The 16191-nt window shown below is 33.0% G+C and overlaps 1 protein-coding gene and 1 pseudogene across 1 annotated transcript; both read left to right on the top strand.

Moving 5' to 3' along the window:
* Nucleotides 1-4264: 4264 nt before the first annotated feature.
* Nucleotides 4265-5065, top strand: LOC120262924 (annotated as a pseudogene).
* A 4978-nt stretch (nt 5066-10043) lies between these two features.
* Nucleotides 10044-10968, top strand: LOC120262923 (ethylene-responsive transcription factor ERF109-like). The gene has a single exon (XM_039270835.1). It carries the CDS (start codon nt 10057-10059, stop codon nt 10747-10749), a length of 693 nt encoding a protein of 230 aa, XP_039126769.1. The 5' UTR covers nt 10044-10056; the 3' UTR covers nt 10750-10968.
* Nucleotides 10969-16191: the final 5223 nt, after the last annotated feature.

The following is a 16191-nucleotide window of genomic DNA, read 5'->3' as shown; positions in this document are numbered from 1 at the left end:
GAATTTGACAAGCTTCCTTTCAGGGAGGGTCCTCTCGATCTCGCAATAACACTATATCAATCTTTACTGATGCTTCTTGGACATCAAATACCTCCCCAGCTGGTTTGGGGTTCATTATTGTTACTAATCTAACTTCCATTTTAGTTGCAGGTTCTTCTGGGGCAAAGATGGATTCTCCTTTTATGGCTGAACTTGCTGCTATCAACTGTGCGCTTCAACTTTGCAAAGATTATAATTGGACACCGGACCGTACCTTCAGTGATTGCCCGGGCATTCCTAATTTAATGAAGAATTACAACCCCTATGTTGCTTGGCATATTCACTTTGAATTCACCAACTTGAAGCAACTGCTGAACCATGTTCCCAATGTGCACTTCAACCTCATTGCTCGCGATGATAATGTTGTTGCTGACGCGCTCGCAAATTTTGGAAGATCAAATGTCGAGCTTTCACTCTTCTTCCAAGGCCTAGACCGACCTTTCTGGTTGGATGACATCTGCAGGCGCTTCAACCTTTCCTTCTATATCTTTGTCCTTTTGTTTTTCTTCTAGCTTTGCTCTTTGTTTCAAAAAAAAATTGAGGGATTTGGACTCCTTAATGTTAAAATGACAATTATACCAGTCCTCTAGAAAAAATTTCCACCTTTCTTTCATGCTAGTTATATATTTATTTATTAAACACCAATTGTTAAATTATATTAATTGGTATATAACAAACAATTAGTTATTTATTTATTAATTAATATAACAAACATGTGTTACGTTATATTAATTAGTTATAATATTTCATTTTAATTAATTAAAATAAATAATAAAATATATTGCAAATAATTAATAATAATAAATCATGCTAATTATTTATTATTTAATATAATAAAATTTTCTTAAGCTATATTAATTAGATGAAATATTTAATAACAATAAATTAAAATAAATAATTAAATATATTACAAATATTTAATAATAATCATGTTAATTATTTACTATTAAATATAAACTATTATTTTCTAAAATATCATCCTATTTATATAAAAGGGCATAAGTATAATTTTACTATATTTCTCTCTCTTACTTATCATATTTCTAACTCTCATTTTCTCCAGTCAAACACCTTTATCATTATTCTCCCATTTTCCCATGTTCTCATTCTCATTCATTCCTTTTTTTTTCATTCCCCGCCTTCTTATTTTTATTCCGCGATACAAACGGGCCCAAACGGATTAATGAAATTAATATTGGGACTTGGACCACTTATTTCTAATGTTACAATATATTTATGATTTTGAAATTTAAGTTCTTTTAAACTATTAAATTTATTTTATTTAATTGATTTATGATCATATGTAATAAATTTGGTTTTATAATATTCATGATGGCTTTATAATCTATTAAATAAATTAATAAAGTTAATATTGGGACTTGAATCTAACGTTAGCATTGTGACCTTATAATCTTAACAATCTTAACATTCTAACATTCCAAAATATTAAATAAAAACAATTAAAACCAAAAACAAAACAAAAGCCTCTACACTTCTATTTGAGGGGTTAATTGATAATTTTGCATCTTAAAAGTAAAAAAACTTTAATTGAATTTTTTTTATTATTTTTTTTATTCATTGCAGTAATTAAACAAAGGACTATAAGGATATCTCCAAAGTTTTTCCATGTTAATATTTTATTTATAGTAATTATTAATAGCAATTCATATTTTTTATTTTTATTGTGTAATTTATTATTTAATAAAACTAGTAATTTTTTATGATTTTGCCTAGGACTCCATTTTCGCTAAGACCGGCCCTATGCATGGCAAAGGGGATTTATTAACTCTATTTGGTCCCTAAAATATTTTATGGGCGTGCACATGATAGGACTCTAATTGGCCATGTAACGTCTGACCAAGATAATAAATACTTAGGGTGTGGTTAAGCCACTGTAACTGGTGCACTACTGTACATGTATGTCCTTTAACACCTTGTAGGTCTGCTAAGGGGTTGTTAAGTTATCATAACTAGTGCATCATAATACATGCATGTCCCTTGTCACCCTTTTATAGAACGGCGCTTGTTGTCTTTGTGTAAAAATAAAAATAAAATAAAATCTTAAATATAGATGGGCTAAAAAACCCAAAAGTTTGCAAATTTGTTGTTTTTAAATGTTTAGTCATTATAAGATGCTAGTTGGGCATTTGATAAGATTTACTGATTTAGATGGCTGCACGCCATTTAATTCGAATAAAAATATTTTAAAAAAAAGGTTAAATGTTAAGTAGAAAAACCATAACTAATTTTATTTAAAAATATATATATATATATTATAACTATATATTTGTTTTTTTTTTTTAACCAAAGCAATTAACATGATAAAAAAACAAGTGAGTACAAAAATGCATCAGTTACCGTAATTTATCGACTTATTGAAATGCATCATGGGTGACTTGAAGATCTCACGTCATGCAATCATGGGAGGGAGAAATACATAACTTCGAACCACCAAACATAATAAAGAATAGGGCTTTTTCCCAAGCAACCCTACTTTTTAATATTATTGTCCAAATGACCTAGGACCATTTTATTTGTCAAAATGGCCCTAGGGTTATCACATCAATGCCCAGTTAGCACCAATGTGCTAACTAGGCAATTTTAAAATAATAAAATAAAATTATTTTTTACATTTTAACCTCTCATCTCTTTTATGATTATATAAATAGCTTATTTGTGGCTTTTTTTAACCCAAAATTTGTTTAAATAAATTGTTATTAAAATAAAATATTATTAGAAATTATTATTATTATTATGATTGTTATTAATAATAATATGAGATTTAAAAAAGAAATTATTTTTTTTATTAATATTTTGATTATTATTAGAGTGGTAATTAATGAAATATTAATTATTTAAAAGTATTTTTATTATTATTACTAATTATTATTATTATTATTATTATTATGGAAATGGAAATTATTTTAAGTTATTTTATTGATAAAATCACGTCCAGAACATGACTTTGACCGGAGCGGCGGTAATCGAGTGATCGAGCCTCTGCGTCGGCGATGTCGTCAAGTGGACGGCAGCATCTCGGCCCAACGCCCTCACTATATCACTTAGCACCACATGAAACCCCCTCGGGTCAAGTTTCGTCAACTCCGGCAAAACCAGTGATCGGGGGAAAGGTGCCTCATCCTCGAGCATGGTTGCGTCGCCCCGGTCCGTGTGGCTCACCAGTAGCTACCCAGACGTGTCATGTCCCGAACGATGGGGAGTATCGCATGCGGTCCGCGCATCCAACCGAGTGGGACACCGGTGTGTCACTGCGGACGGCGGAGCGCTGGTTAGCACGAAATAATATTTTTTAAAATAAAATAATAATGAAATAAATAATGTAATCATCGATAAAATAATTTAAAATTATTCCAAATATAATAATAATATTTTTACTACTACTAATAATAATAATTTAAAATAATTCTTACCTCAATAAGTACCACTCTAATAATAATCAAAATATTAATAAAATGATTTAAAATAATTCCTGTTTTAATAGCTAATAATAATGATTTTAATTTTTAATCATTTTTTTTATTTTAATAATGATTTTAAAATAATTGGGTTAAAACCCCACAAATAAACTATTTATATAATTATAAAGAGATGACAGTTTAAAATATAAAAAAAAAGATTTTTTTTTTTTAATTAACCAGTCAGTAGCTCAGTCAACAAAGTGCTGACTGGATATTAATTTGATGGCCCTAGAGCTATTTTGACAAATAAAATGACTTTAAGGCCATTTTGACAATAATATTAAAAAAGAGACTACTTAATCTAAAGAATACATGGGCCTAAAATATATACCATATCCCGAAGTACAATATATTTTATTTATTACATAATTAACACCGGACCCACCAAAACAAAACCAAAGCAAAGAATTTGTCCATCTGAAACCTTGTCCAGCATCAAGGGCACAGCCAAACTGCTCTCACAGTCACCAAGCCACCAGCTCATAGTTCAAACGCGGTCAGACTCGAACCCAACCACACACACGTTCTCATAGACTTTCCCTTCTAGGAACCCATTCCAAATGTCAGCTCATTCCTCGCCAACTCACAGCTCACTTTCTAATCTCATCACATTCTCCACGCGGCTCAATTCCCCTTACTTTTTATTAACAACAAAAACCATCAAATCCGCGTAAATCTCCGCCGCACCTTCTCCCTCTCTCTATATATATGCCCGCCGTTCTCTTCACATAAACAAGCACAAAAACCTCTGAAATGATGACTTCACGTTACTCACAAGATCAAGAACAAGCCATAATCATCTCCTCATTAGTCCACGTCATCTGTGGCGACACCTCTCCCGCCACCACAATCCCTGACATTTTTCCTTCCCCAACCTTGCTCGACATGCGGCTTTAATGGTTGTTTAGGCTGTGATTTGTTCGCAGATACTACTACTAATAGCTGTAGTCAAGCAACAACAGGTACTAATGAGCAAAAACAGCAGAAGAAGGAAAAGAAGGGAGAAGAAGAAGAATAAGTACAGAGGTGTGAGGCAGAGGCCGTGGGGGAGATGGGCAGCAGAGATCCGTGACCCTTGGCGAGCTGTGCGCAAATGGTTGGGCACCTTCGACACGGCCGAAGATGCTGCTCGGGCTTATGACTTGGCTGCTATTCAGTTTCGTGGTCCTAGAGCTAAGCTCAATTTTCCTTTTCCGGAGCAGTGTAAAGGAAATGGTGTTTATGATCACACTGCAAGTGCTAGTACGAGTATGAGTTCTTGTACTTGTGCTAGTGGTGCTACTAGTGAAGAAGTGTGTCAATATCAGCATCAGTATATCCATCAATATGAGCAGCAAAAGAAGCAGGAGGATGAGATGGCAGTGAGTTTCTGGGATGGTCTTCAGGATTTGGTTCAGTTGGATGAAACAGAGCTTTTCTAAGAGGTTCTTTAATTCTTTTGTTTTGTTTTATTATTTTTTTTTAAAATGTAATATACTGAAATTAGACGCATTTAGGAGTTATTTTCAAGAAATTAGACACATTGAGAAGATTGTGGTTCGTTATTAGCAAGGTTTAGCCATTGTTATTTTCTTATGGCTGGAGCTTGCTTTGTAGTGTCTGTCATTGGATATGAGAGCTTGTTTTGCACTGAGCCTAATTGTTGGATTGATATATATCTATTTATTATATAAAAAATAATTTTTTGACAGGTAATTTGCTTGTATCTGGATTGGTTTTTGAAAAAAAAAAAAACAGCTATAATATCAAGGTATAATTCCTTATTTATCTCTCTAATTGGGACAAATTATCCTTGGTTCTATTTGAATTTGCTCATCAAATATCTCTATATTATTTTTTTCAATTGTGAAATGTTAATTTTTCTTTCTAGCCTTATTGATAGAATATTTTTTTATTAATATATATATATATATATATATTTTTTTCCTCATCCTCCGCAAACTCTTCTTTTCCCTCATGAGTCCCTAACTCAACCAATCCTTCACATCCTCAATCACACTTCCCATCCTCCTTCACGGCTCTCTCTCCCTTGTCTCCATACTCTTTTCTGGGTTTCACAGTAATTTTTTTAATACTAATAGACGACAAGTGCCCCCCATTTAAGGGATTACCAAAGAGACAGATAGGTATGGAGGTGCACCAATTACGGTGGCTTACAAATCTCCTAGAAAAATTTCTCTGCCCTGCAACTCTAGAGGAGTGAAACCAATGTTTCTCTCACAGGAGACCCACACCAAAACTGTAAATAATACAAAAATAGTAGTGATTAGGAGAGATTTAAACTCTTACTCTCCCATTTGCACTAAAGTGTCTTATCTTCCTGTTGGACTATCCCATATATATAAACATATTTTAGAATGATATTAAAATAATTTAATAAAGATAGTGAAAAGAGAGTGTTTGGTGTTTGGATTGAATTTTTTTTAATATTTAAGAATAATATTAAAGAAAAGTTTTAATCATTTTCTATTATTTTTTAATAATATTTTAATAAAAAAATTCCACATCGAGGATTGGGTGGAAAAACTAACATCTATTAAACGGTGGACTAAAATTTTTCAATTGAAATAATATAAAAATTCCTAATAGCCAAATTCAAATAAAGGGACTAGATTAGGGAGACCAAATAGAAGATTCTATCTAATCTTAATTTTTATTTAACTTTTCTTGAGATATAAAATTATATTTTAATTAATTAAAAAAAATCTTATTCATGACTTTTATTGTTGGATAAGATAAAACACATATTTAAATTTTCAACCACTTCTTTAAAAACACTAATTCATATACGAGTACATATTATAAAACATCCCTACGATAGGGTAATTGATATTTTATTTTTTTTTCCTTTGTCCGAGACTCCGAGGTTGAGGTTCGAATCCTACCGTTAATATTACGCATAGATAATTAAAAATAAAGAAAATAGTTAATTATCATAATTAAATATATATACATACATATTAATATTTCTTTAATACTTAATCTTATTAACTGATGAGGCTATCAGTCATCAGCAGAATCATGGCCATCATTCCTTTAAAAATCTGTAAAACAGCAGAGGTTTACATAGAAAATACACCAGAAATAATTTAATGGGGTCACATGAAGAAAGTACTTGTGACTATCCATTTCTTTTCAGTGCAATCAAACGAATCATGAGGCAATGACCGGATGTGACTGACAAGTGTCCTATAACCGGTCAACCAATCTAGAATCTAGCCGCGGGGAAACCGCTGAAAACCTGTCAGCGAGACATTGGAAACTTCTGGTGTAACCGTGGAGAAGCTAAGAGGGGGTTTCTGACTGACTTGGTTAAGAACTTAAGAGCATTCTTTTTTCTTCAATGCTAGAGAAAGTTTAATTTATATGAATAAATATACATTTTTAAAATAATTTTTTGAATGGGATTATCAAAATAAGTGTTTATTTGTATTTCCCAAACATATTTTCCTTAATTATTTTTAAATATTTTTAATACCCACAATTCAATGTAATAAATCAATTTTGTTTTCAAATAAATACTTAATTTTGGAAATAATTGGTTTTTTAAAACAAAGATCCAAGCACAATAATTTTTCATCACTTAATGCATGTTTGGCTATAAAATAAAAAAATATGGTATAATTTTATTATCAAGTGATTATTACAAAAATTATGATATATTTTATTTTTAAAGAACGATTGTTTGGTTAATAAAATAAAAAAATTATGGAGGTAGGCCAGTCGGTGGCCAATCTCCTGTGGATCGTCGATGGACTGGTGCCTGGTCGCTGAAGAGCAATCGGACCACCAATGAACAGTTGGTGGACCGATGGCCGGTTGCCGGAGGTCTTCTGGATCACCAGTGGACCGGCGGCATGTCGCCGGAGGTCGCTCGGGAGGTTGTTGAACCGCTGATGAACCGGTGGCCGGTCGCCAGAGGCAAACCGAACCGCCTGTAGCTGATCATTGTAGGCCAACCGGACCGTCGGTGGACCGTCAGCGGGTCGCTGAAGGGCGTCCGGACCGCTGGTGGACCGATAGGCTGTGGCTGGATCGAAAAAAAGAGATACTTTTTATAATGAAAAAATATTCCACTCTTAGGGCCCGTTTGGTAGTTTGCAGGGAAAGTAATTACATGTAAAGTTTTTGCAGGGAAAGATTTTGCATGCAATTATTCTCCCTGCAAAGTAACATTACAGTGTTTGGTGTATGCAATGAAAATTGTAAATAAATTGCATGCAAACTTAATTTCTCCATTTGGTATGAAGGCATTTGCTATATAAAGTTATGTTTATTTTTAATATTACCCTTAGTTATTTTAGTTATAAAAAATGGATTTTTAATAAGCTCTAATGACATACTAACTTAATCCATATAATAATTAACCTTTTCTTAGTAAAGTATTTTTAGATTTTTTTTAAATATATATTTTATATTTTTTAATACACTAAAAATAATATATAGCTTTAAATCACCATGCGTTCCTCAACTTTTGTCCATTATACAATTTTGTTTATTTTAATATTGTCATGATTGATATTATCCAACAATGCGTTAGAGTTTTTTTTTTTTTTTAAAAAAAAAGAAACAAAGAAGAATTTTTATTTGATAAGAGAGTAATATAGTAATTTAACAATAATCAAAATTTTCCACCCAACCTTGTAATCACTTTCACACTATCCCCCATGTGAATCACTTTCTATGGTCAAAGGGAAAGTGATTGCAAAGAGACCAACTATTTTTAAGAAACCAAACGAGTGAAAGTGATTCACTCTCGTTACTTTGCAAGGAAAGTTATTACTTTCACTCATACGAAACGGGTCAGTGCAATATGTTTTTTTATGCCATAATAACTACATTACATAATTTTATACTCTAAAATAAGTGCCCAAATAGCCAATATGACATAATTATTAGAAAATATTAAATTATACCATATTGTAAATATTATGCCATAATTTTGGCGTATGCAAACATGCTTTTATTTATTTTATAAAATAAATAATTTTGATGTTACTTTTTAGAGACCTTAAAGTATAATGTATTTGATCTGATATAGTTTTAACTTTGGACAACCATGCGCAGTGCAATAGATTGCAATATAGCAGTGGGTGAGCAGGTATAGGATCGAAACCTTGAGTCCTTGTTACTGTAGAGTACTACTCACCCATTTTTTATGGGCCTAGATATTGTTCACAGTATTATTTAAATAGATCGGGGGTGGGTTTGTTTTAGAGAAATTCTATCCCTCCTCTCTAGGGATTGCATAAAAGAAGGGACTTATTAGGTCGGGTAAGACTTTTACAAATCTTAAAGGTGTGCACTTGGCGGACTTTCATCGCTCTATGTGGTGTCTGATCCAGTTAATAAGTCCCAACGGCGAAGTCGATAACCCACTATAACTAATGTATCTCTATACTTGTTCTTTGACATAACGGAGGCGGGCGCTTGTTGCCAATTGTAAAATTAAAAAAAAAAAAAATCTACTTTTAGGTAATGTTGCGGACTTGTTTAAGAATGTAAATAATTAATTTACCCCAAAAACATATTTATGGATGAAGACAATGAAAAAGAAGATGAAAATTTTTCTTTCATCTGTGGTTTTTAAAATTTATTATTTATTACTTTAACAACACATAGCATTAAAAACTCATACGAACAAAGAATCATAGAATAATAAAAGCTGAAAATTTATCAAATTATTTTTTATATAAATTATAAATTATTACATTAACCATTCTTGTTAGATCATGAGAGTTGGTATTTCACTATTTTTCCAAATCAAAGGTTAGATTCAAATCTTGTGGTTTATACCGTATCTAAAAATAAATTATTAAATTAATTTTCGCGCTTTAAACAGTAGAAGCTTAACATTAATTAAATTATTTTTTCATAAACCAAAATACTACTGTTGGAAGCCACAAAACCCATTAATTTAATAAATTCTATACTAATTTGGATGTCCTGGGTTGTTTTTACAAACTTTTAAAAAATATATATAATTTTTTTTAAAATATTACTCTTTCTGTTTTTTTACTTGTTTCATTTTAAAGTTTTTTTAATCTTTTTTACTTGTTTATTTAAAAATTTATAAAATATAAAATATTATTTTTTAATTTATCTTTCATTTTTAATATATATTTGTATAACTTGTAACAAATTATATTTTAATACATATTTTTTAAGTATATTTAATGTAATCTTTATAAATTTTAAATTATTAATTAATTTTAACTAATTTTTTAATCTCTATTATTTAATTAAAATAAACAAATAAAAAAATGGAAGAGAATAAATTTGTAAAAAAAAAACTTAATTTAAAATAATTAAAAATATTTATTTGAATAAAATAAACATCCCCCAGCAATTGAAAGAGTCCGTAATCTTTAATTAATCCCCGCCACCCACATTCTCCACGTGGTCAATTACCTAACACTACCAAAGGGAAAACACAATACCGTACACAACCCGCGCAATCCCCATCGTACTCTCCCACTATGTATATAAAACTGCCGTTGTCTTCCCAGAAACAAACACAGAAACAAAGCAAAGAAACATGATACGAAATACCTCTGAACTGATGACATCACTTTACTCTCAAGATGAAGAGCAAGCCATGATCATCTCCTCACTAGTCCAAGTCATCTGCGGCGACACCTCTCCGGCCATCATAATCCCTGAGTTTTTCCATCTCCAACCTTGCTTGATATGCGGCATTGATGGTTGTTTAGGCTGTGATTTGTTCTCAGATGCTACTAATACTACTAGTAGCTGTAGTAATGCAAACGCAGCTACTGATGAGCAAAAACAGCAGAAGAAGAAAAGAAGGGAGAAGAAGAAGAATAAGTACAGAGGTGTGAGGCAGAGGCCGTGGGGGAGATGGGCAGCAGAGATCCGTGACCCTTGGCGAGCTGTGCGCAAATGGTTGGGCACCTTCGACACGGCCGAAGATGCTGCTCGGGCTTATGACTTGGCTGCTATTCAGTTTCGTGGTCCTAGAGCTAAGCTCAATTTTCCTTTTCCGGAGCAGTGTAATGGAAATGGTGTTTATGATCACACTGCAAGTGCTAGTACGAGTATGAGTTCTTGTACTTGTGCTAGTGGTGCTACTAGTGAAGAAGTGTGTCAATATCAGCATCAGTATATCCATCAATATGAGCAGCAAAAGAAGCAGGAGGATGAGATGGCAGTGAGTTTCTGGGATGGTCTTCAGGATTTGGTTCAGTTGGATGAAACAGAGCTTTTCTAAGAGGTTCTTTCATACTCTTGTTTTGTTTTTTTGTTTTTTTTTTAATACTGAAATTAGACGCATTGAGAAAATAGTAATTTGCTCAGTGTGTTTTTCTCCTGTTTTATTTTTTATTTTTAGCAAGGTTTAGTCATATTGTTATTTTCTTATGGCTGCAGCTTGCTTTGTAGTGCTTGTCATTGGATATTAGATATGAGAGCTTGTTTTGTTTTGCTCTGAGCCTAATTGTTTAATTGATATATATATATATATATATATATATATTATATAAAAAAATATTTCTTTTTGCCCGGGGGTAATTGGCTTGTATCTGGATTGGTTTTTATTAAAAAAATAAAATAAAGTAAATGAAAACAAAACAAGACTATAATATCAAGGTATAATTGCTTATTTCGTCCCTTTAATTAGAGGACTGATTGTCTCTTTAGTTCTCATATTTAAATTTACTAATTAAGTATATATTCCTATATTATTTTATTTCAATTAAGAAATATTAGTCCATGGGTTAATAGATATTAATTTTTCCTTCAAGTCTTACTCAGGAGGCATTTTTTATTAAAATATTATTAAAAAAATGAAAATAATATTGATTAACTTACGAGATAATCCATAATAACTAATGGCATTAGATTCTTCACAACCTTGTGTGACAATTCCTTTGCCTTAGGTGAGCACCCAACTCTACTAATCTTTTCGCATCCTCAAACGTACTCCTCTCTGCTGCCCTCCTCCCCTTCTTTCCATACTCTTTCACCGTTCTCTTCACTATCTTCAACTGCTCCCTGTCACTCATCACCTTCCTTAATGTAACACTATTATGCAAACATATTTTAGAATAATATTAACATAATTGAACAAAAGAGAATGAAAAGAGTTTGTGTTTGGAGGAGAAAAAAATTTTCTTTAATATTTTAGAAAAATATTAAAAAAATTAATTATGTTTAATTATTTTTTTAATTAAATTTTTAATAAAAAAAATACCACATCAAGTAATTTGGTTGAATAACTAACATCTGGAAATTTATTGGCGTCAAAGGTCTAGTCTTCAGTGGTTGAAGGAAAGGAGACGGTAATACTAAATTCTTCCACACTGTGGCTAATGGGAGGAAGTGTCGAAATCTGATTTCTGGGTTTCATCATGAGAGGAGCTCATTTCGGACCCTAAAGAGGTGGGACGGGTGTTTGTCTCTCGTTTTAAGCAGCAATTCGGAAGTAAGCGTACGTCGAGATTCAAGGTGGATTTCTCTAAGCTGCTGGCTAACAAGCGTCAGGTGGATCTAACTGGGTTGGATAGACCTTTTACCATAATGGAGGTTAAAGAGGCGGTGTTCAGCTTAGGGGGAGAGAAAGCCCCTGGGCTAGATGGTTTTCCGATCCTTTTCTTTAAGAAATTATGGGACACGGTCAAGGAGGATATTTTCAAGCTATGTGAGGATTTCTATTCGGGTAGAGCGAATTTGGAGAGGATCAACTGGGCAAACATTGTTCTCATTCCCAAGGTGGTGTCACCAGAATCCCCGGGCGACTACAGGCCTATCATCCTAATTAATTCATCTCTCAAAATTGTATCCAAGATATTGGCTTCTAGGCTGAGTAAGGTTATGAATGATCTGGTGGATAATTCCCAATCTGCGTTCCTGAAAGGAAGGTGTATCCTTGATAATGTGGCGATTGCTGAAGAGTTGATTTTTAGCATGAATAATAGAAGGCTACCGGGGTACATTGTGAAAGTGGACTTTGCAAAGGCTTTTGACCTTGTGGACTGGGAATTTTTATTGGACTTGCTCCAAGTGAGGGGTTTCGGTCCCAAGTGGTTGGACTGGATGGAGCGCATTTTTCACTCTACTAAAGCTAATGTGTTGGTTAATGGGTCCCCTAATGGTTACATTCGCTACCTTCGGGGCCTGCGGCAGGGAGATCCACTTTCACCTTTGCTCTTCATCTTGGTAACCGACGCCCTTAGCGCGATGTTCGAGCATGCCCTAGAATCCAGGGTCTTGGTGAGGGTGCCGCTTAGGCCTTTTAAAAATAGGTGTAATCTTCACTATGCTGATGATCTCCTGATTTTTACTTCGGGTGGTCTGGAGGATCTCAGAATTATTAAGTTGATCCTATACCTGTTCGAAGGTATGTCTGGGCTTCAGGTTAAGTTCTCCAAGACGCGCCTTTACTCGGTGAGAAAAGGGGTGACCCCTGAGGAGGCGGCGGCAGTGACCATGAATTGTGAGGTGGGATTGTTACCGATTCCATAATTGGGCATTCCGATTTCAGGGGGAAGGCCTCATAAGCAGGATTGGGAGGATCTTATTGCTAAAGTGCGTCAGCGTTTGACTTCTTGGAAGAGTAGACACTTATCCATTGGTGGGCGCATCACATTGTTAAACTCTGTAGACACTTACTCTAAATAGATGATTCCATCTAATCTTAATTTTTTTTCTACCATTCTTGAGATAATAAATTGAATTTTAACTTATTAAAAAAATTTATTAATGATTTCATTGATGGGTAAGATAAAATACATATTTAAATATTTTGACGACTTATTAAAACACACTTACTCATATGCACATACATAAATAGGGTAGTTAATATCAACCATTCTATTTTAAAACATCTCAAAAATAGAGTAATTTATTTCTCAACCTCTTCAGAAGTCGAAGGTCTGAATTAAGCTGCTAATATGCACAGGATAATGAGAAATAAAGAAAATAATTAATTATCATAAACAAATATATTTTAAAAAATATTTATTTAATACTAAAGCTTACTAACTGATGAAGCTAGCAGTCATTATTAGTTCATCAGTAATCACCTGAACCATGACCATCATTCCACTTAAGTTCTTTATAAATCTGTAAAACAGCAGTGGTTTACATAGAAAATACACCAGAAATAATTTAATGGGGGTCATATGCAGAAAGTACTTGAAACTATCCATTTCTTTTCAGTGCGTCAAACATGAACGAGTTATGAGGCAATAACCTGATGTGAGTGACAGGTGTGCGCCAGCATAACCTACAATTGTCCTGTAACCGGTCAACCAATCTAGAACCTAGCCGCGGGGAAACCGCTGAAAACCGGTCAGTGAGACATTGGAAACTTCTGCCGTAACTGTGGAGAAGTTCAGAGGGACTTCCTGACTGACTTTCTATAGTCGGTTAAGAACTTAAAGAGCATTCTTTTTTCTTCTATGCTAGAGAAAGTTTAATTTATATGAATACATATAAATTATTAAAATAATTTTTAATGGGATTATAAAAATAATTGTTTATTATATTTCTCAAACATATTTTCCTTTATTATTTTTGTTTTAAAGATTTTTAATATTGTCCTAATGGGAAATTTTTATTTGGGTACCCACAATTCGATGTTATTAAGAATGTATGAATCAATTTTTTTTTCATATAAATACTTAATTTCAGAAATTATTGTTTTTTTAAAACAAAAATCCAAGCACAACAATTTTTCATCACTTATTTATTTTATAAAATAACTATTTTTTAGAATTTTAATGCAACATATGGTGTATAAAATCAGGGGCAGGCGCATATTGCAAATTGTATAAAAAAAAGTTTTATTTTTGTGTATTGTTGTAAATTTGTCTAAGTGTGTAAAAAAATAATTTACCCAAAAAAATATTTATGGATGAAGGATATTAAAAAAGAAGATTTTTTTTTCATATGTGGTTTTTTAATTCATTCATTATTATTTTAAAAATAAATAGTTGCTGGAATAAATCTCATATAAACAAATAACCATAGAATAACAAAAGCTGTAAATTTATCAAATTATAAGATGTAAATATACACTTCGAATGAAGCAAATTATAAGGAGTACAAAAATTACTAGCCAAGAATAATGCTTTTGACCTACCCAAAAGGTTGGAATCCATTGGTGCACAAACCTAGTCTCACATTCAGACTTTCTGCTACAAATTAAGGATGGGTGTTGTTAGAACTGGAAGCCTAAGTTGTCGTTATTTGACAGGCAAGGAGCTGACGTGGCACAATCAATGGTGACATGACAAATGAAATAACTTGGCAAGTAAAGTGACAAGAATAATGATGTGGCAAGAAGAGGCAATAAAGATCATGATAGTAGCTTATATTTCTCTCAATAAACCACATGAAAAAAATGGATCTTTGGAAAGAGCATCAAGGTGAAAGAATCTCTCTTGAAGAGTAAGTTTATCTTAGATATGATTTAATCTATCTTCGGTAATATCCAAGATGATAAAATCTATTTTTGGTAAACTCCTTTTCTCTTGAGAGGTTTATTTCTAAAGAAAAGAATGATCTATTGTTGATAAGTTTAAAAGATCATCAAAGATTGCATAGAAGCTTAGTTTGGTGTGAATTTATTTGAAGACACAAACTAAGAAAGGCAAGGGTAAGCCAACATGATTCTCAAGACCATAATTAGCAAAGAAATTTGAAGAAAAGATCCAAAGCTAATTATGGGTGGAGCTATTTGAAGATATAATCTATTCAAGGACACATGACATCTATGGCTAGATTTGATAGAAGATTGATGACCCAAGCTTGAATGAATGAAGATCATGCTTGAAAGATATTGAAGAGCTAAACTTGGATGAGATGAGATCAAGTTTAATAACAATATATTGCAGGGCAAACTTGGATGAATGAAGATCAAGTTTGAAGATTTTGTGAAGATCAAACTTGGGCCAAGTTTGGAAAACAGATCGGGGAGATCTTTGGAGGCCATTTTTGGTGAGATGGAATTGCGCCTTGGTGGGTGCGACCCTCGGGAAAGGGCCTTAGTGGTATGATGTGAGAAAGATGCTAGTTGCTGGTGGCAGGAGCTCAAGAGGAGTGGACTGCGTCGATATGAATTTGAGCAACTGGGATGGTTGGAGGTGTTGCAAAGTTGTGTTGTAACTAGAGCTGAAACTTAGTCAGGATTAATAGGTGGGCTGCGTTGCAAGCTCGATTGGAACAGGAGTTGCAACGTTTAACTTTGGAAGGTGTTTAAGTTGGGAATCCCTGGATAATCTAAAAGAGGAAGCTTTGTTGGGATGTAGAGACATCTATATAAGATACCCTTGCTTTGAGATTTAGGATGAGCCACAAGTAAGAGACCTTAGTGTGTGGGTTGAGATAAGTGGGCATCGGGCAATATAGAGAGGGTTATTCTTTGTTATGATAGAGAGAGTAAGTGTTGTAACTCTTCTTTTTATTTTTTCTCTTTTAGTGGATTGTTTTCTTGGGGTCGGCCCCCCAAACATGGGCAAGGTTGTGCCAAACTGGGTAACAAATTTATGTGTCTCCTTTCTCTTGTATGATTGATTGTGTGTTAGTTCATTACTTGTGAGGTTGAGCGAAAAATTATCACCCATCTACCCATCTGGAACTAATAAGTGTTATTGAAATGCTTCCATGCAGAGCAGTCAGAACAATGGTGCATGCCCCTTTCTTTAGGCTT

Source organism: Dioscorea cayenensis, chromosome 6, assembly GCF_009730915.1.
Source record: "Dioscorea cayenensis subsp. rotundata cultivar TDr96_F1 chromosome 6, TDr96_F1_v2_PseudoChromosome.rev07_lg8_w22 25.fasta, whole genome shotgun sequence".
NCBI classification, from domain to species: domain Eukaryota; kingdom Viridiplantae; phylum Streptophyta; class Magnoliopsida; order Dioscoreales; family Dioscoreaceae; genus Dioscorea; species Dioscorea cayenensis.
The sequence above is the reverse complement of the archived record's forward strand: the minus strand, read 5'-3'. Positions and strand labels throughout refer to the sequence as shown.